The sequence below is a fragment of the Apodemus sylvaticus genome, chromosome 10 (genome assembly GCF_947179515.1).
Source record: "Apodemus sylvaticus chromosome 10, mApoSyl1.1, whole genome shotgun sequence".
Classification (NCBI taxonomy): Eukaryota; Metazoa; Chordata; class Mammalia; order Rodentia; family Muridae; genus Apodemus; species Apodemus sylvaticus.
The window spans coordinates 3006592-3026651 of NC_067481.1; the positions used below are offsets into that span (position 1 = coordinate 3006592).

General features: G+C 48.7%; 1 protein-coding gene and 1 long non-coding RNA gene across 10 annotated transcripts in view; one reads left to right on the forward strand and one right to left on the reverse strand.

Annotated features, from left to right (window-relative positions):
* Rnf213 (ring finger protein 213) overlaps positions 1 to 20060 on the reverse strand; it is a 97053-nt gene that overhangs the window by 22029 nt on the left and 54964 nt on the right. For all 6 annotated transcript variants that reach the window (XM_052194816.1, XM_052194817.1, XM_052194818.1 and 3 more), the window contains 18 exons: positions 19343 to 19479; positions 18913 to 19008; positions 18202 to 18320; positions 16912 to 17031; positions 16404 to 16525; positions 15889 to 16039; positions 15509 to 15647; positions 12275 to 12466; positions 10619 to 10764; positions 8487 to 8641; positions 5907 to 6119; positions 5480 to 5661; positions 5036 to 5156; positions 3571 to 3671; positions 3279 to 3461; positions 2051 to 2220; positions 1856 to 1955; positions 235 to 346 (listed from right to left, as the gene is read on the reverse strand). In XM_052194816.1, the coding sequence (XP_052050776.1) occupies positions 235 to 346; positions 1856 to 1955; positions 2051 to 2220; positions 3279 to 3461; positions 3571 to 3671; positions 5036 to 5156; positions 5480 to 5661; positions 5907 to 6119; positions 8487 to 8641; positions 10619 to 10764; positions 12275 to 12466; positions 15509 to 15647; positions 15889 to 16039; positions 16404 to 16525; positions 16912 to 17031; positions 18202 to 18320; positions 18913 to 19008; positions 19343 to 19479 (2559 nt within the window). The remainder of the gene's footprint in view (positions 1 to 234; positions 347 to 1855; positions 1956 to 2050; positions 2221 to 3278; positions 3462 to 3570; positions 3672 to 5035; positions 5157 to 5479; positions 5662 to 5906; positions 6120 to 8486; positions 8642 to 10618; positions 10765 to 12274; positions 12467 to 15508; positions 15648 to 15888; positions 16040 to 16403; positions 16526 to 16911; positions 17032 to 18201; positions 18321 to 18912; positions 19009 to 19342; positions 19480 to 20060) is intronic.
* On the forward strand, positions 14228 to 14968 carry LOC127693729 (uncharacterized). 4 transcript variants are annotated; one of them, XR_007979738.1, is made up of 4 exons: positions 14228 to 14628; positions 14682 to 14734; positions 14788 to 14840; positions 14893 to 14968. It is a non-coding gene; the product is annotated as an uncharacterized LOC127693729 (long non-coding RNA). The 4 variants fall into 4 exon arrangements; XR_007979736.1 differs by having other exon boundaries at positions 14228 to 14734; XR_007979737.1 differs by having other exon boundaries at positions 14682 to 14840.

The window sequence follows — 20060 nt, forward strand, 5'->3', positions numbered from 1 at the left end:
TGGCCCCTGAAGGACAAATAGTACTGAAACACTATGAGGCAACTCCTGACTGTATGCCAACTGCAGAGGGTAGCCACACAACAGCTCTGAAACTTGGTTTTGTTTTTCCCACACACACAGAACAGAGTGTCTCTTTATTGCACTACAGTGGCATCCTGTAGTTTTTCAGAAATGCTTTCACTGTATGAACTACATGGTTCAGTTCGCAAAAGAAACGCAGAACGACCATCATACCTCTAGGCAGTTGATAAAGAGCAGGTACAGTTCTGTTTTGTCTTCTGTCAGGAACGCTTTCTTCTCTAACTGAGTCAAGTAGTTCTGGATGTAGTCCTTTACTTCATGGAAGCTGAGGAAAGAGACAGGGTGCCCCTAGCTATGTCAGTCTATGGGCTGTTCCCCCCGTGCTAGGTCTGATCCAGGGCCTTGTATGTGTTGGGCAAGTACTCTGCCGGACGGCAACCCAAGCACCTGAATGTTTGACACACGATTGGTCATTTGGAACATCTTTGCACTGTTGATACATTTTTATATAGAATGTACTGGAAAAAGAAATACCCCATATAGAGTCATTATTATCACCTTGGGTCTCCTCAAAAAGAATTCTAAGTCTTACAAAGTGGGATCAACTTGTTGTCTAAAATTCAAATTCTCACTTACATATTTAAACTGTATCATAGGTAGAAACCACCACAGTGTTTAGCTATGACGGGATCACTCTGTCTTTGGGAAAGTGCCAGCCTGCAGTTGCCCCTCCAGGCACAGACAGCACAACCTGAAACAAGAAGCAGCTGGATCCTAGCTCAGGGCAACTCCATGTGACTGTGAGGTGACGACTGGGTTCTGCTGTGCAGCTGGTGGGTCCCCACAGAATAGAAGCAGGTCACCCCATTAAGGGGTGTGGCTTAGGAGAGCTGGCAGGTCACACACCTTAAGGGGCACAGCTTAGCAAGGCAAATGAGTGAAATTTGCATTGTCAACAACTCTATGTGCACAGTGGGGAAGGAGACCAGGACTGTGGCTCCAGAGTGTCCCTCCCCAGCACCAGAAGGAAGGCTGCTGCAGATATCAAGGCTGAGGGTGCCTTGATAGGCTTCTAGGGAGAGTTTGAGGTTCAGAACCACATGGACACTTGGAGAGCTGCAGGTCTGGCTGAGCACATCTACCCCAGAGGACAGGGTGTATTCTACTCCTCTGACCTGACAGACACAGCCCACATTCAAAAAACCCAGAACCACAGGCCACCAGAGCACAGAAGGTGCTAGACAGCAAGTCACTTCCAGATTTGTCACAAGACTGGGTGCCAGGGGCTGGGCCAGAACCACACCATGGATTCTTGCTAACTATCACTTTGCAACTGGGCCACAGTCACAGGCACATGAGGGAAACTATAAGCACACTTGCCTCAAGTAAACTGGGTTTGCTTACAGAGGAGGCTTCTCCAGACCACAGATGAGCTACCAGCTCACAGAGGTTAAGGCGGCAACGCTGCCATTAACCTACTTCCTGGTGACTAGGAGCACTGAGTTTCTTGGGACAAGTTTGGTTTTGGTTGTCAGGATATCTAGTTTATTCTTGTTTCTTTGAACAAGACTACTTAATAAACAACCAACAACCCACAGCCCATCCTCTCAGGGCCTGAGCATTTAAATCCCTCCAAAGAGCCCCCAGAATTCCAAATATCAAGACAGTTGCAGCTGGCAGAAAATCCTGCCCCTCCCAGAGCACGAGGCAAATCACGGCCTGCTGCTGCGGACAGTCTGAAGCAGCCTTACATCCCACACCTGGGATTAAAATGGAAACATATTTCCATACTATTTCTGTATTTTTTTGAAAAACCAAAATTCTCACTACAGACCTGTACTTGAGAAGCAGTTTTAAGACCACAGAGCGGATGACAGGAGTCTTGTCGACAACATCATCAAACGGAGACAGAGACTTTGTGTGTTCACGATGTTCTGCAGCCAGAGAGAGAAGGGGACTATAGTTCGCATCATGGTAGAAAGCTGAGCCCAAAGTCTGGTTTTCACCTTTATGGGAGAGGGGAACTCACTTTGGGAAGCATCTCGCAGCAGCTCCTTTTGTACAAAGAGCAAGGACAACAGTGTATCAATGACGCTCTTCTGAGGGGGAGCGTTATCCTTGAAGCACATGGTAGAGACCAGGTCCACGAAGAAGCTGTTGCACATGTGCCGGAACCGGGCGTGCTTCTCAATGGCATCCCTGAGGAACGGGGAGCTCATGACAAAAAGAATTGCAGAATGTGTTCCCCAATACGTCCAGACAGAGGCAAGGGATATTTGGATAGTATTTTGGTTTAAATATCTGTTTGACCTTGAACTCCACAATTCTACATCAGCCTCCCAAATGCTAGAACTAGAACTAGCCCTTGTTTTTTGTTTGTTCTGTTTTTTGCATTTTAATTCTGAATCAACAAATGAGAGAACTTAACAATGATCAGAACTGGGCTTCAGACTACAACGGCGTCAGGACTGCTGTGGGACACTGTCATTGTCTGGAACACTGGATGTCCTAGAGCACAGGCAATGAAATGGGACAGAGTCAGCACTGCTGAGGCTCACAGAGCTGAGGCTCTGCCCCTCCATCTCCTTTCAGTTCCGCCTTCATCCTCAGGCAGAGACTAAGGCTGTGTTCACACAGACAAGGATCTGGGAGATCGGTCCCATCAGTACTGCCCTTGCACCTGTATCTCAGCATGAGCGTGTGTGGGGACCATGAGGATTCCTAGACCTCACTGGCTGGTCAGCCAGGCAGGGATGAGCTGCAGGGTTACTGAGGTCCCTGTCCCAAGATACGAGGTAGAGTGATAAGGAAGATACCTGATGTTGACTTGTAAACACATACGCTCACGTTCACATACACATGAACACACACCCACATGAACCACATACATATACATACATAGAAGACAATGATGGGTAGGGGATGGGTTAGTGGCAGGCCACATGCTGAGTCTCAGTTCCATCTCCAGCACCACTCCAGTCCTCCCCACTAAAAAACGCTACACTAAGCTGCACCTACATGTTTGGTTTTCATCCAAGGACTTTGTGACTTTCTGGCTTATCTCCTAAGTTTGCTGTCTCCATGTTGGGAAAGGGATTATGAGGCAGATGTCCAGGAAGTCTTGATTCTGGGATTGCTATGGAAGTTCTCTGAAATCAGCCCCTTAGACCCAAGGAACGCTGACCTTGGAGCTGGCATCTCCAAGGACCATGTTGGAAAAGGAGAGAGGAAGCTTTCTGAGGAGAAAGGGTATTTACCTGTGCTCCAGGGAGACAGTTGCTGAGAACTTGTCTGGCAAGTCAGTTAAGCAGTAGGGGCACATCATTTGTCCTGGCATGAGCCAGGTTTTAATGCAAACTAGACAATACACATGATCACAGGGCAGACAGACAGGATCCTGTGCATCTCCCTGGCAGATTAAACATGGCTGAATACCAAACCTAGAACCGAAGAAAGTGATCAATTCCAGAGCAAAAATGCTGGCTACAAAAAGCAGTTCCTTCCACCCCAAATCCAGGTAATCTCAAAATCTTAAACTACACACTTCACCTGCTGAACTTCTTGCTGGCCTTGTCCTTGCAGTCACAGAGTGTGGTCATTACAGCCACAAATGGCCTGTGGGTCTTGAGGTCAGAGTCCTCTTCAAGACACTAAGGGAGAGGGGCAGTGGTGCATAGGTAAGGGTCCACAGTGCGGTGTCGGAGAGTGGCCAAGCATCCACTGCCTCCGTGGCTGCTGATGTGCAGTCCTGACTACAGCACAAGGCTCGCTGGATGCTCGCCCAGGAAGTTCCCACACTGTCAGGGGCTGAGCAGTTAAGAACACTGGCTGCTCTTCCAGAGGATTCTGGTTTCATTCCCATTACCCACTTGGCAGCTCACAGGGGATCTGATACTCTCGTCTCCCTAGATGTGAGGCATATAACACCCATGCAAGTTCCAGGATAGCCAGAGCTACATAGTGAGACCTTATCTCAAAAAAAAAAAAGAAGAAGAAGAAGAAGAAGAAGAAGAAGAAGAAGAAGAAGAAGAAGAGGAAGAGGAAGAGGAAGAGGAAGAAGAAGAAGAAGAGATTTGCTACATTTAAATGTAGGAAAAACAATATCCTATTTTTCTGTGTATCAAGCTAAGTGAAAAACTTGGTGGGAGATGAGACCTGAGGCCCTTTATCTCTCCACAAATTCCTTCTGACATTCCAGCCAGGTAGTGGGGACCAGTCATAGCGAAGATGAGACTGAAGACAGTACAATACATTCAGTATCCCACGGGCTGTGGTTCCTAAGATTACCAGGTGGAAGGTGTCAATTAAAGATGATGAAGAGACAAGATGGAGGAACCCTGCACACTTGGCTTCTGGGAGCTGGGTGGAGGCTGCTAAGGCCCATCCTGTTACTGAATTGAGAAATGAGCTTCTGCGTGGTCAAGTGCTCATCGGAACCTGGCTTCCACCAGCACTTTAGCAGCTGCATGGAGCCTAGAGTTGTATTCCTGATGCCAATGGCTGTCCCAATTGGCTTCCCTTACGGAATGTTTCCACAGGATGAGGACAGTGTAGGGAGAAAGTGTAAGGTGTTGTGCAGAACAGTTGTGGTTGTGTGAGAACAGTGTCCTGTAATGTCACTCACTTTATCAAAGGCGTGGAGGGGCAGAAGCATAGTGGTTTCCTGTTCCCTTGCCCTTCCTCATGGCTGATGCTATAACCATGGGGATGGCATTTTCTGTCCCGAATCTAGAGGCTAAGGGTGCTAATTTCTTCATCCTTCCAAGGAAGTCATGGGCTGGTTCCTGCAACTGGATGCTCAGTGATAACCCTGGCTTGACAATGTGAGACGAGATGGTCAGATAGCCACCATCAAGGATGCCATGGTCTGTCATGGCGTCACTGCCCTTCGTACAGCTATGTAAGCTTGCCCGAGAACTAAGCAATAATCCACCAACCGAGGAAGCTGGCGGGGGAGGTCTCAGGTCTCCACTGCCCAGAGGCGAGCAGCCTTTTACTTAAACCCAGTGCTTACTTTGTCTAGTGAGAAGACACACGAGGTCACCAGTGAACTCAGCTCAGGAATCTGGCTCTCAGTCCCCAGAAGAACATGCTCCACAAAGAGGGCGGTGGAGAAAATGCGATTCCACAGGGCTCTGTCAGAGAGGGGTGTTAGCCAGTGAGTCCTGACAGGAGCCTGAGCCACAGGAGAAGAAGAGGAGCTGCTCCTCCCGTGCCATACCTGCCCCTGGGGTCCCTTCTCCATGGAAACAGCATGTCCACTTCCTACCACTCCCAGGACCATTCTCTCCCCGGGTCTTTAGAATCAAAAGGGAATACCCAGCACTTGAGAGAGGGTCCTTAATGTCACTCCTGTCCCAGAAAGGCCTGCCCATCTTCCTCAGTGATGCTGTAGGGTTTGGCAGGTGCCACAGGTGAGCACAGGCAAAGCGCAGAGAGGTCGGCTCCTGCTCCTCACCTGACCTCTTGGACGACACATCTGGTCATGTTCCCACTGTCTCGCAAGTACCCTTCTGAACAGACAAGCTCCAGGGGTGTGGACAGATTCTTCACGAGCTGTAACCAAACCTTGGGGCTTGGCTTCAGGATGTCTCCCTTGAGCATTTCAACACAGGCCATTGCTGCAAATGCATCCAGTGTCTGCGACAAGGAGAACTGGCATGTAACGAAGCAGGATGCTCTTCTCCACCACTACACCCTGCATCCCAGGTCCCAGTATGTTCTGGGGTCCAGGCTTGAGACCTGCTCCTCCATTGCTTTGCAGATGTGCCCATAAAGGATATATCTGGGACATTCCTCTGTAAGCCCTCTGCTCCCGGGATAGAATCTAAAATAAAGCTCTCACTGAGGGGAGGCGCATGTGGCCTTCTTAAAAGAACACATACCATTTCACACCCAGCCAAGTTGTGCTTCTCTACTGCTTGACTGAGGCTGCTCAGAACCTGGGGGTGGATGGTCAAAATTCTGGAGAAGTTCTGCAGCCGGGTCTTGAAGTGCTGATAGGCAAGGTGCACCCAGGGCAAGGAGAGCCCTTCCTCAGGCAGTCCTGACGTGACTTGGAGCTCACTGACGCAGGATGACAGGGCCATCTGCAGAAACTGGAGACAAAAGAATTGTATATGATAGAGACATGATTTCCTGTGCAAAGCCATAAATATTCAAAGGTGTACCAAAGAATATTGGGGAATCCCCTGGTTGCTGTTTGGTGGAACCTATGGGGACATCCCCACTGGCATCCTAAACTGGTGTGCTGCCTAGTTTGTGTCATCTTGAGACCAGCTAGCATTATCTGAAAGGAGGGAACCTCATTGGAGAAAATGCCTGCAAAGGATCCAGCTGTAGGACATTTCTTAGTGATTGCTTAGAGAGAGCCCAACCACTGTGGGAAGTGTCACCCTGGGCTGGTGGTCCTCACTGCTATATAAAAGCAGGCAGAACAAGCCAGTAAGGAGCACTTGTCCATGGTTCTGCATCAGCTCCTGCCTCCAGAGCCCTGCACTGCTGAGCTCCTTTTCTGACTTCCTTCAGCGATGAGTGAGACGGAGACATGAGCCAAGTAAGCCTCCCTCCCCAGTGCGTCCTGGCCGGGGTTCACTGCAGCAACAGGACCTTAACTAAGACAACTGGGGTCATTTTGTTCCCAAATTTTTTACTCAGTGTTATATTTTAAACACCCCTCCAACACTAGTCAACTCAGAGAACATTGTTTTAATGGTTGGCAAACACTCATCTTAAAAACTCCACACTTTAATCTGCCCCCTCCTTTATTCTTATTGATTTGAGAAAAAAAGTGGTTTTTTTGTGCAGAGATTTTCTGTGTAGCTCTGCCCTTGAACTTAGTATGTGGATCAGACTGGCCTCAAATTCAAAGAGATCTACTCTGCCTCCCCAGTACTGTGTCACCACATTTAGCACAGTATTTTCCTATGTAGGTGTACTGGCTGGTTTTGTGTGTCAACTTGACACAAGCTGGAGTTATCACAGAGAAAGGAGCTTCAGTTGGGGAAGTGCCTCCATGACATCCAGCTGTGGGGCATTTTCTCAAGTAGTGATCAAGTGAGGAGGGCCCCTTGTGGGTGGTACCACCTCTGGGCTGGTGCTCTTGGGTTCTATAAGAGAGCAGGCTGAGCAAGCCAGGGGAAGCAAGCCAGTAAGGAACATCCCTCCATGGCCTCTGCATCAGCTCCTGCTTCCTGCCCTGCTTGAGTTCCAGTCCTGACTTCCTTTTGTGATGAACAGCAATGCAGAAGTGTAAGCTGAATAAACCCTTTCCTCCCTAACTTGCTTCTTGGTCATGATGTTTGTGCAGGAATAGGAACCTAGACTAAGACGGTAGGCCAAGCTGGCCTTGAACTTACAATACTTCCTTGGTCTTTTGGATACTATGATTATAGGGGTGTAAGAAAACATTTATCTTTTTTTCCCCAAAATTAAATGGTTTCTAATTCCATATTTTTAGAAAACAAGCTGACGAGAGCATCCCTGCATCAGCGCCCATCTCAAACAGTGCTCGCATCGAGGACGGCGTTGACACGCTCTGATCACTGTTGTTGAGGGGCCATATCAGGTGATCAGTGTCCTTGCCTCTGCCTTCTCAACATTGACTCTTATCTATTTTTAAAGTCAGTTTTTTCTTTACTACTTTAAGATTTTTTATTATTTATGTGTGTGTGCGCACATGCACTTATATATATATACAAGCCAGAGGAAGGTGTTGGATCCTCCTGAAGGTAGAGATACAGGCATTTGTGAGCTGCCTGAAGTGAGTGTTGGGAACCAAATTTAGATGCACTGGAGGAACAGTGAGCACTCCCTTGCAAGGCAAGGACTAGGTTTAATCCCTAGTGTCCCTCACTGCCACGCCCACACTCAGATCAGCTTTGTAACTATGTAAGGACAAGGACAGCACTGAGAACTGGCTACATTGTACTTAGCAGCAAGCCTGACAGTGGATGCCACAGATCTAGGCATCTGAGATAGTTTCTATTCCCAGGTGGCTTATAGTTTCACAAATGAAACAAGGTTAAGTTCTTAATGAATGACTCTTGGGTAAAGTGCATTCACTTCTGACCGCCTTGGTTGTAGTGTGCTCTCAAGTTTGTACCTATGCAGTGAAGCAAGAAGGTTTTAGGGAGTCCAATGCAACAACTATTCCAGTGAATTTCATTATTAATATCATGTAGCCCAGGCTGGTCCTAAACTTACTATGGCCTCGAACTTCTGTTCCTCTTGATTCTCACTCCCAAGTGCTGAGATTGTAGATGTATGCCACTATGCTGGCAGCTATGGGGAGATCTTAGAGCTCCAAATGTCACAAGGTTTGGTTCTAGAAGGCATTGTGGAGGCTGAAGGTCTGGCCGTGAGTGCACCATGCAGCTGTGTCTGATCTGAGAACGTGCACCTGCCCATCTTATATATATATATATATATATAAGTTCCACTCTTAACCCTGACTCCATGCCTACCATTAACTCCTCCTGTGAAGACACTTTCATGGTCAAGAGAAGGAAGTCCTTCAAGTATCTCTGCAGGAGTTCCTGCTGCTGTGTCATAGGGAACTGAGCAAGAAACATGCCCAATGGAGTTTTCTGGAAGATTTCCACGAATTTCTTCGATAATCCTACACAGAGGAAGACAGAGAGGCATGAACAAGAAGAAACGAGTCTATGGAAGAAGTTACTGCCCCCAAAAGGAGCCATTATATATATCTAAGCTGGACAGGCGGTGGCTCTGCTGACCTGGAGCCAGGGACAATATGGTGCTCACCACTGTCCAGATGGTAGGGAAAACAAAGAGGCAGAGCTACTGTTAAAGTTAGGCCAGTCAGCCAAGCTGGCCCCCAGGGAAGAGAACATGTGAGAGCTGCATCTGTGCTGCACAGCTAGAGTTCAGGTGAGGACGAAGGTGGCTGCTCCTTGGCCACAGCAACTAGAGCCCCACCTTCCCACAGCTCTGGTCACATGCTGCCCTAGACGAGCAGCGGCAGATGGACTGTAGTCATGGGACAGGAAGGTGCTTCCTAGAGGCTGGCAGAGTGGTGTATAGAGCCTGCGGCTTGGGAGGAAGGCGCGGTCCGAGAGAATGGGATCTGCCCAGCCGCTGTGTCCCTTGGAAGTGTGTTCAGTCATGGTTGAGATTAAGAAGATTTGTTGCATTGGTGCAGTCTAAGTCGGCAGGCCCACATGCAGTATCATTGCTCACATGTGCCCCGAGATTAGGGTGACAGTTGTGGACGTCAACGAGCGAGGCATGGAATTCTCCAACCCTTCCTATTTATGAGGTAACACTATATTGGACAGCTCTTTGTTCTTATGCTTGTAGTTTTCTTACCAGGTTGGTTAACTGTTTTATATATATACACATTGTGCAATCTATGACATGCAACCAAGTCAATAAAAAGAAAGAAAGAAAAAAAAGGAGGGTGCTTCCTCAGGAGAGAAGATAGATGCATACCTGGAAGCCAAGGTCAGCGTGGAGAGGCTGCACCAACCTCTGGTGAGTGCAGAAAACATCTTTTTACAACACGTTTGGATGCCATTTTTCCTAGACAGACAATGGCTGAATCTCTCACATGTGACAGCAGGGTATTTGGTGACTAGGGGGACCTTGTGGCTCCCTAGCGCGGAGGATGTTTTGCTCTGGTTGCCAGCATTTCCTGATAAAGTTCTACAATGGGGACATCTCACAAGGCTGCCACCTTTGTTATCAAGGAGCCTCGGATGAGAAGAACCTTCCTACATCAAGCTTTCTCTGAGGTAACATGACCTATTTGGTCATGCCCCCAAACAGTGACTAAAGGTCACTTTAAAGGCTTGTCACCTACAGACTTATAACCCTTGATGGACAGTTGCTGCTTCAACAAAATCTTAACTTATGCTTATATGTAGTTGTGCATACACATGCAAGTAGTATGATTTATTTGGTGCTATCTGACCCTTAAAAGCAACCCTAGTTGCGGGTCAACTGGCCCTTTAAGAAAATCCTTAGCTATTGAATTGTTTGTCCCTAAGACCAGTGTTGGTTGCTTCTTGGATTTCTGGGAATAGGATGGGTTTTTAAAAGCCAACGGAGGCAGAGAAAAGGGGATGAGGGGCTCGCAGAGGGAGAGAAGGCAGTTGGTGCAGAAGATATTGTTAGGAAACAGATGATCCAGGAGAGGCTGAGCAGAGCAGTTAGGCTCCAACAGTTGTAGTTTGGAGCTGCTGGTATTGGGAACACTGGGAGAAGGGACTGTTGTTAAGTGGACTGTTGGGGAACCCAGGGAGGAGCGCTTGGGAGGAACCTTTGAAGGCACTGGGCTAGAAACTGGGAGGATGGAGTTTAGAGAATTGGCTATTGTTTGTAAAACATGACAGGGGACAGCATGGGCAACCAGTTCTCTCCTACCACAGAGGTCCTAAGGATTGAACTCAGGGTATCAGGCTTAACGGCGGTTCCTTTACTCACTGGGCCCTATTGTCAGCGCTTTAACAGAAACTTTCAAATGGAGGAATAATATATACTGGAAACTACTCCACATCCAGAGTGTTAGAACTAAAACCTCCAAAATTGTCTTGCATTGAACAGGTTAATTCATCCGCCTTGAGGCGGCCCTTACCCTCTGTGTCTGTGATATACTGAGCCTGCATCCAGAGCTCCTCCAGGTAATCCCTGATCCTCCAGCTGAAAGGGACAGCATTGTAGGCATCCTTGAGCAGGTTCATGTGGCTCTGCACCAGGATGAAGGACATCTCACTGTTGGACCTGCAGCAAGGCAAATGAGAAGACAGCTGCTGAGATGGAGCTTGACGCTGGCCGCTGTGCACAACTGACACCAGCCCTCGGGCCTGAGAGAGAGGCTCTGCTGAGGGATGGCTCTGTACTTGCCTATGTGAGTGATACACTAGGCAGCATTTCAGTACAGAAGGGAACAAGGATAGAGACGCGGGAGGGCATAGGAGACGGCTGTCAAGTCATGCTGTGAAAGCATGAGGACCAACCTCAATTTAGATTCGTTGCACCCACCCTCTTTTGAAAACGTAGGTACAGTTGAACACACTTGAAATCCCAGTACTAGGAAGGCAGAGATGAGCGATAATCTCTAGTCTTGGCTGTCCAGGCAATAGGTAAGCTTCAGATGAAAGAATCACTCTCAGAAAATAAGGGGGGTGAGGGTGGGAGAGATGGCTCAGCAGTTCATAGCACATTCTCTTCTTTCAGAAAACCTGAGTTCAGTTCCTAGCACTCATATCAGATGGCTTATAACTACATATAGCTCCAGCTTCAAGGGTTGTTCTTACCTCTGTGAACAACTATGTAAACACACACACACACACACCTTTAAGGAAAGGTGTAGAGTGACAAAAGAAGAAAGCCAGCGCTGCCCTTGGCCCGCACATGCATGCACACTTATGTGCATAAACACATAAAAGTAACACAGTATTTTAAATAAAATAAAAAACGTAAACACATGGTATTATAGGTCATGTGGGTAGCAGGCGGTTTCTAGGTCAAGGACTCTGCTATAAAGGAACTCAAGGGAAACCCCTATCTACAGACAAAAGAAAGAAGGGAAACAGGAGACAAGTAATGTACTCAACTTTCTATGGCAGAACCAGGCCTTCTGTGCCCTTTCTAGCTGTCCCCTTCTCGGAGTGCCCCTGTGCACAGGAGCCTGACCACAAGCTTAAAGCCTTGTCTTGTAAACATCAGCTGCACACTATATAAGCTGCATACTCTTAAATAAGTGCGTCCATCAGCCATTCAGCCAAGGGCTGGAGAGATGGGAGTGCTTGCTGCTCTTCCAGAGGCAGAGTTCTCTTCCTGGTAGCCACGTTGGATCGCTCACAACTGCTTGTAATTCTAGATCTACGCGAACCGACAACCTCTTCTGGGCTCTATTAAGATCCACACATGTTACACCTATACATCTATATCTCATTATTGTATGTACTTCTTCGTAGCCTATATCCTGGAGCCCCACAAGGTTAGGCCCTGGATGGAAACCAACACAGGGAAGGCAGGCGAAGCACAGGCTCTGCCAAGCTCAGCATTATGGCACAATAGACTCTAGTGTTCTGAACCACCACATGTGCTCTCAAAGTAGGCAAATGGGACAGTAGAGAGTCGCCAATGATGAGCATTGTCTACTGCTATGACCCCCAAGCTGCACCTGGTACCCTAAGGACAGGACCTGCATCTCAGCAACCTGGGGAGAGAATGAGGAGCTGCTTTGTCATGACCTTCCCCTCATAAAAGCAAGGCAGCCACTTACCTTGTGCTATTCAACACAAGAGGGATGCTCAGGAATTTAAGATCACTGTAAATAAACATCCAAAGATCTCGAGCCCAGGCCGGGGACTCCGGCTGGGCCAGTAGCTCCAGGTTGCCGTCTCTATCGATGTGAGATATCATGCTCGCCAGGATGGGGGTGACCACATCTTGGACCCGCTTCCAGAGGGTGTGCCTGCAACAAGGGAAGAGGGAGCCCCCACGGTTAGGATAAGCATGACATGCTTGGCTGCCTCCACATTCCCTTCCTGAGGTCCCCACATGGAAGCCAGAGCAAGAGCTTTCCAACATTTTCAAGAATGGGGAAAGCAACAGGAGAGCTGGCTCAGTGGTTAACAGCATGAGCTGCTCTTCCAGAGGACCTGAGCTGCGTCGAAACACACACATGGCAGCTCACGACCACATGTGACTGCAGTCCTAGGGCATCTGCAGGTGCTGATCAGGTGCACATGCATGCAAAACACTCATAAACAGAAAATGAAGCTTTTGATTAAAAACAGAGGAAGAAGGGGTGGTGCGAACGAGGGTTACCGACAGGACCGTAGAAGAGGAGAAGCCGGGGAACCTAGTCTCACAGCTGTGACAAAACAAGTGTCAGCAGGCCGAAGGCACCACTTTGTTTTCATATCTAGCTGTTTCCAAAGCCAGTTGTCCATTTCTACTACTGATGAAAACAGTGCCCAGATTCACTGAGAAAGAGACTTCCTTCAGCTAGCAACAAAACAAAAACCTAAAGTCGGCTTTCTCCAAGTCAGGAAGCACCTCTTGGGCTGTAATTCTGAGGTGTCTGTGCTCTGCACATGAGAATGCCACGCTCACTGTGTGAATTACCCAACACTTGCTGCTGATGTGCTTTGGAGCTGGGATGGTAGGCAGTGGGAGAGCAGCAGCTTACCAAAACCAGGCCTGAGTTCCACCTCCAGCGCCACACCGAGGAGATACACATACACAATAACTAAGCCTATAATTGATTATAAAATTGTAATAAAATAAAAGAATTTCTAAGTAATCTTGGAGATTGGTACCTAGTGTTAGTATCTAATCTAGAGAATTTGAATCAAAGAGATGTATCTACTGAGGAAGAAAACAGACACTTCAGTAGATAAAAAAAAATCCTTGGGCGGTGGTGGCGCACGCCTTTAATCCCAGCACTTGGGAGGCAGAGGCAGGCGGATTTCTGAGTTCGAGGCCAGCCTGGTCTACAGAGTGAGTTCCAGGACAGCCAGGGCTACACAGAGAAACCCTGTCTCAACACACACACACACACACACACACACACACACACACACCGGCAAATCTACTGAGGAAGAAAACAGACACTTCAGTGGACAAAGCCATCCCTTGGCTTAATGAGCACACCAGAAATTGTGACAAGAAGGGACAAGGACAAAGGTATGAGGCAAAGGCTGGAAACAATCTGGGAACAGCGGGGCCGAGGCTGGGAGAACCTCACTGCCAACGGACTGCAGACTTAGATGAACAAACTCAGAGCTCAGGGTGGTAGTGAGCTCTAGCCAATCAGCACAAGACAAACAAGCAGGCTTCAAGGCCTGCCATCCAGAGGACACATGTACATGTTAAAATGGGGCGGTTGTAAGCTGTTCCTGGGATCCTCAGCGACCAGAATGAGAGAGGCAACCATGGGGAAGCTGCCGCGATGAGCACCACACCGAGAAGCCAGGCTGCCAGCTTGGCTCACGAATCCCAAAGACCAAATTCCAGATCAAAGTGGTGGAGAAGAAGGAGAGGGGTATAAGGATTTTAAACTTATTAGCAAGATGAGGAGCAGACACAGGAAGCAACTGGATTTGATATCAGGTCTTACAGAGCCCTTCAAAAATGGAAAGAAGGAAGAAAGTGGAAGAAGAGATAATTGAAACAGAAAAGCCCCAGAGTGGAGCCAGCTCCACCAGCTTCCAGCGCCACAACAGTCATCCCCAGTCAGTGGGGTCAAAGGCCAAGACAGGTCTGCCTCCCACAACAGTCATCCCCAGTCAGTGCGGTCAAAGGCCAAGACAGGTCTGCCTCCCACAACAGTCATGCCCAGTCAGTGCGGTCAAAGGCCAAGACAGGTCTGCCTCCCACAACAGTCATCCCCAGTCAGTGCGGTCAAAGGCCAAGACAGGTCTGCCTCCCACAACAGTCATCCCCAGTCAGTGCGGTCAAAGGCCAAGACAGGTCTGCCTCCCACAACAGTCATGCCCAGTCAGTGCGGTCAAAGGCCAAGACAGGTCTGCCTCCCACAACAGTCATCCCCAGTCAGTGCGGTCAAAGGCCAAGACAGGTCTGCCTCCCACAACAGTCATCCCCAGTCAGTGCGGTCAAAGGCCAAGACAGGTCTGCCTCCCACAACAGTCATGCCCAGTCAGTGCGGTCAAAGGCCAAGACAGGTCTGCCTCCCACAACAGTCATCCCCAGTCAGTGCGGTCAAAGGCCAAGACAGGTCTGCCTCCCACAACAGTCATGCCCAGTCAGTGCGGTCAAAGGCCAAGACAGGTCTGCCTCCCACAACAGTCATCCCCAGTCAGTGGGGTCAAAGGCCAAGACAGGTCTGCCTCCCACAACAGTCATCCCCAGTCAGTGCGGTCAAGGCCAAGACAGGTCTGTCTCTCAGCTGGGATCTCTGTCTATAGTATAGAAATGAAGACAAAGCTTCCGGGGGCCTGAGGTCCTCCAGAGACCCATGGTACCTCCACCTTCCAACATAGGTTCTTCAAAGCTCCTCAGAAGACCAGAGGAAATGGTCAGGTTTTAGAAAAAGAACCACAGACAGTAAAGTGCTCTCCGGGTTCCTAATGCTGTAGATAGTGTCACTTCAAGCAATACGTGTCATTGTCAGCGCAGGGTCCCAAGCTCTGAGAGCACCACTTTCTATGGCTTATGACATACTGGCAAACACTCACATCCCACAGGAATAGATGAGCTTGGGGTTTCTCTGAATATTCTTATTACAGGAAAAGTTTAAATAAAAGACCAGCAATTCCTCATATAGCCATGATCCAGGTTCATTTAAGGCCCTCGGGATGGCAAGTTCCCTCAGATTTGCTCAGGCGTCGAGGAAGAAACACCTGGGCACTTATCCTTGATATAAGATTCACACCAGCAAGAGTGCATCACTAATTAAGAGTCCCACCAGCAAGAGGAGTCCCACCAGCAAGAGCACATCACTGGTACCATGCAAAGGCCAACATACTTCTTGCTTCTTTTACCCCTGTACCTGAAGGTGCCTGCCTCCTGCAGGGCGTCCTGGTTTGCAGCCTCCCTGGAGACCCACTCCTTTAAACTGCTGACCTGGTTCTCCTCTTGCTTGTTTAGAAGAACATGGAGGCGCATCTTAGATTCCCGCAAAAAAGAAGCTGTGGAGACAGGGCCTGTTTTGTCCTACTCATTGACACTAGGTTGTTGGGACGCCCATCACAGTTCTTGGCACACCTTACCCAAGAGGAAGCTGCTTACCCTTTGGCCAGGCAAGGTCTGTAAGAGAACCTGATTACCATGGATTGCAACTTTCTCTGCTGCTTCGGTCAAGCCCAAGATGCCCGGAAGGGAGCCCTGTCCACTAGGTAGATGATGTAGCACTTGGAGCACAGCGCTTACCATTGCGTGTGTTGTCTTCATTTAAGAGGCCAAGAAGGAGGGTGACTCTCCTCATGTTGCGTGCACAGCTCTCATTCTGGTCTCTGAGCATCCCCACAGCACCCTGCACACAGCTGCGCACCAGTCTGGTGGTGTCTAGGACCTGTGAACACTGACAAGGGAAACAGGATTCTACTGTGTGAATTCCACTCTGGACAAAGGCCAGGCCACCTTTGGTGGCTTTGTGTGCCCCCCTCTCCCCCCAGGTGGTAGGTAAAGATGGTAAAAGTTACACTAAAACCTACCTTACCAGCCATACCTCCTGATGGCTGACTTCAGCGAGTAAAGCAAGGATGAAGGGCAACTTAGAGGGGATGAGCCCCTCACACATCCATTGTGGCAGGAGGAGAGGGCACAGATTAACCCCATTGTCCCCTCCCCCAATCATAAATACAGGGCTTTCTTTAACTCCCAGGCGAGAGGTCAAAAATGCAGCTCAAGCGCCTCCCTTAGCTAATGGCAAAAGCGGGACTCACATCACAGCCTCCTGGGACAGAGGCCTTTCTCGTCTCCGCTGAGCCTTCCACTTCCATTTGGTCCTCTGCCGCGTCCCCTGACTGGCTGGTCTCTGTCTCCATCTCCTCCTCTGGGTCATGTTCTACTCGACAGAAGGCAAGGCAGACATGTTCAAGTCAGCATGCAGGACCAGAATATCTGCGTCTACACCCAGATTGGGACTTGCCAGGCTTCCTGTCCCTGTCTGCAGAGATGGGTCTAGTAAAGTGAACGTGTGCCTCAGATCAGCTCCAGCTCCAGGCGCAGGCACTTCCCAGCCTGGGCTCTCAAAGATGGCAAAGGAATCGTTCCGTAGCCTGGCATGCTGTGGCACACTCGGGTGGCCTTCCTCTTGGCTCCAGCACTGCCATGAACTCGGCTGCGGGCCAGGGGCCGGAACAGCAGAGTGGCTCTGCATCCAGCACCACAGCTGGAATTTTTCCCTCCTGTCACCCACACATGTCCCCAGATGACTGTCTTGTGACTCACGCTCAAGTTGGTCCACTGGCTTGAATAGCTGGCTGATGGTGACTTTTTGCAGTTTGGTGACATCTGAAGCCATAATTGTTGATCTGCGGAGATCATCAATATGTACCGACCGCCATAGCCCTGTGAAGAACAAAGTCATTGGAATCTTCTATAACTTAGCTGTTTTTTTCTTGTCATTTATAAACAAAATATAATATCAACCTGGCTTTTTATGTTAATTTATTTATATTCATTGTTTTGTGTATGTATGTATGCATGCATGCATGTATGTATGTATGCATATGTATTTGTATGTGTGCACACTATGTATGTATATGTATTTGTATGTGTGCACACATGTGCCATAATAGCACTTGTGTGGATTCAGAAGGTAACCTGTGATCATTGGTTCTCTCCTTCCATCATGTAGAGTCTGGGGAATCAGGCTCCAAAGTAAGCACCTTTACCTGCTCAGGTATCTAGCTGGGCTAACCCAGAATTTTGTTTAAAAGATTGATTAATTGTTATGTACTTGAGTATTTGACTACATGTATATATGTTCACCATGTGTGTCCCTGTGTCCTTGTAGGTCAGAAGAAGGCATCCGATTCCCTAGAACTACAGATATAGATGATTCTGATCTACCACATGGGTGCTAGGAATCAAACCCAGGTCTCCTAGACCAGTAGCCCGAGCTCTTAATCTCTTAAAAATAGTCCATGGGTGACCCTAGGCCCCCCGCTCACATCTTACTGTAGCCACCACATCATAATTAGTAAAGGTGCATGAGGTGCTGCTTTTTCTGACATCTGTCTCTTAGCAGGAGAGAGCTGGGAAATGATATAAAGATAACATTTCTCCCACACAGAAAAGTCAGCGCACAAAACCAAAGGGGCATGAAGGGCAAACTGATGTGTTGGTGCTGGTGGGGCGGGGAGATCTCAGAATCCCCACATCATGGAGGGGGAATCAGAAGCAGCGCTCACCTGAGGCAGACAAGAGTCTGCTGAAGCCACAGGCGTGTGCCTAAGCTCGCTTGGTTTTGCTTGTTTGCTCTGTGCTTTTGATAGAGGTCTTTTGTATAATCCAGGCTGGCTTTGAACATGCAGCCCTCCTGCCTTAGCCTCCAGAAATCTGGGATTACACGTGTATGCAACCACCATACCCAGGTAACTGTGACTGGGTAAGATATCAAATTGCCACTCAACAGTATTGTTGCAATTCACATTCTAATTTCATACACAAGACCATATAAGAAATATCTCAGATACTACTTTCAAAAAATCCCATTCTTCAGAGTTGTGTTCCTACCTCCATGGAATCCCACGTATGATGTACCACTCCCCATTCGTGACAGTTTTGTGATAAAATAGACGAAGACGAAGTCCTTTGTTCCCAGTGTTTTGTTGATTTCATTGATGGCAGAATACCTGTTTAACAAACACAAATCAATACCATGCAAACAAACCTGTGCTGGGAGCTGGCTGACATGTGCCCTGTGAGCTGACAGGCGCCATCTTGTTCTCCCACTCTTAGGAGCTTGAATGCAGTTCACACCCCTAGGATGAGGTGGGCTCACTTCCTACCTCTCCCAGAATCCTCTGCTCAGGATTAGAATATCTTCCTGAATGAAAGCCTGTGCTTTCTGGGCTTTGCCCTGCTGTGACTTGGGCTCCTGGCCTTCATGTGGATCCCTAAAGAGGGCTGCCATTGTAGCACAGGAAGGGAAAGCCAAAGTCTCAGCAGGACTTGGGGCTCTCTGGTTAGGCTAAACTTCCCAGTCACTGTGCCCAAGGATCATCTAGCTCTGCCCCCCTCCAACACTGGTGCACCCAGCTTCTACATGAAGCTGGGACTGGACTCAGTTCTCTTGCTACCCCTAGAATTCTAGCCTTTTCTTTCATTTATACAGTCATCTGGGGAAACGAAAAGAGAATATTGTTGTTAATGTGCTGCTCGCAGGGAAGAGATTTTCCTGGGACTGAGAGTGAATATTAGTTCCCCTGTTGTCTCTGGACATACTTGGCAGAGGCTACGAGCTGCGAGCTTCGGATGCCATCGTCAAAGTCTGTCTGGATGACCAGGATCTTACGCTTGGCTGGGCTCATCAGGCAGGAGCTGGAGGAGAAAGGGAGAAGTTAGTGGGAATCCCTACAGTGTTGGTGCTGTTGGGGTTTCCCCTTCCTGAAAACTGGATAAAGGAATTCCCTTGAAGCATGGGTGAGGCCAGGGCCACTTAAAAAAGCATGCAGAGAGATGCTAAGGGAGGCAGATGACTCAGCGGCCAGCAAGGCTGCCTGAGGAGACAGAGGACCACGCTGAGGGGAACAGGGTAGTAGGGACAGAGGCAGAGCGGGAGGCTGTCCATTTCACTGAGCAGTGCTAGTTACAGCTCTGCCAGCGCACCTGACAAGGGCAAGCCCTAACGGGTGGAGCCAGCAGGGCACCTCACCGGACATCCTTAAGGAACGAATACTCAGTGTCATACTGCTGGAGTGACAGCACCATAGGCTTCGAGGCCAGCCCTCGCAGCTCAGATTCTAGGGCATCACAGTCATGACTGGTCAGCAGTCTGGAGAAAGTGGTGATCTGCAAAGAGGGAGATGAGGGTTGGCAAGGACGCAGTGGGGAGGCCCATCTTCTCAGGACAGAACCTAGAGCCATGAGGAGGTTGGGCCCTGCTCATCATGGGTGCACATGGCTGGGTGTGCAGAAAGACACAGGCCCAGCACATCTCCAGAGACCAGGGCCTGAGGGGTCAAAAGGCATCAGAGAAGAGATCTGCCCTGATAGGTGGCTTAGTCTCCTTCCTGCTTGGCCCCTCTGTAGTCTCTGAACACTTTAGTGACACAAATGTCACTTCTTATAAACCAGTGGCTCTCAAACTTCCTGATGCTGCGGCCCTTTAATACAACTCCTCATATTGTGGTGACTCCCAAACATAAAAATTATTTTTGTCAATACTTCATAGCTGTAATTTTGCCAGTTAAAATCATAATGTAAAGATCTGATATATGACCCCTGTGATAGGGGTCGAGGCACATGGTGTCGGCTATTGGTCTCTCTTGCCCCTGTCACCTCATTCTCAATGGACCACAACTGCACTGCAGACTCCAATATCCTGAGGGTGTGCTGACACCTGTGACTCGAGTTCTCACCTGCTGCCCTAC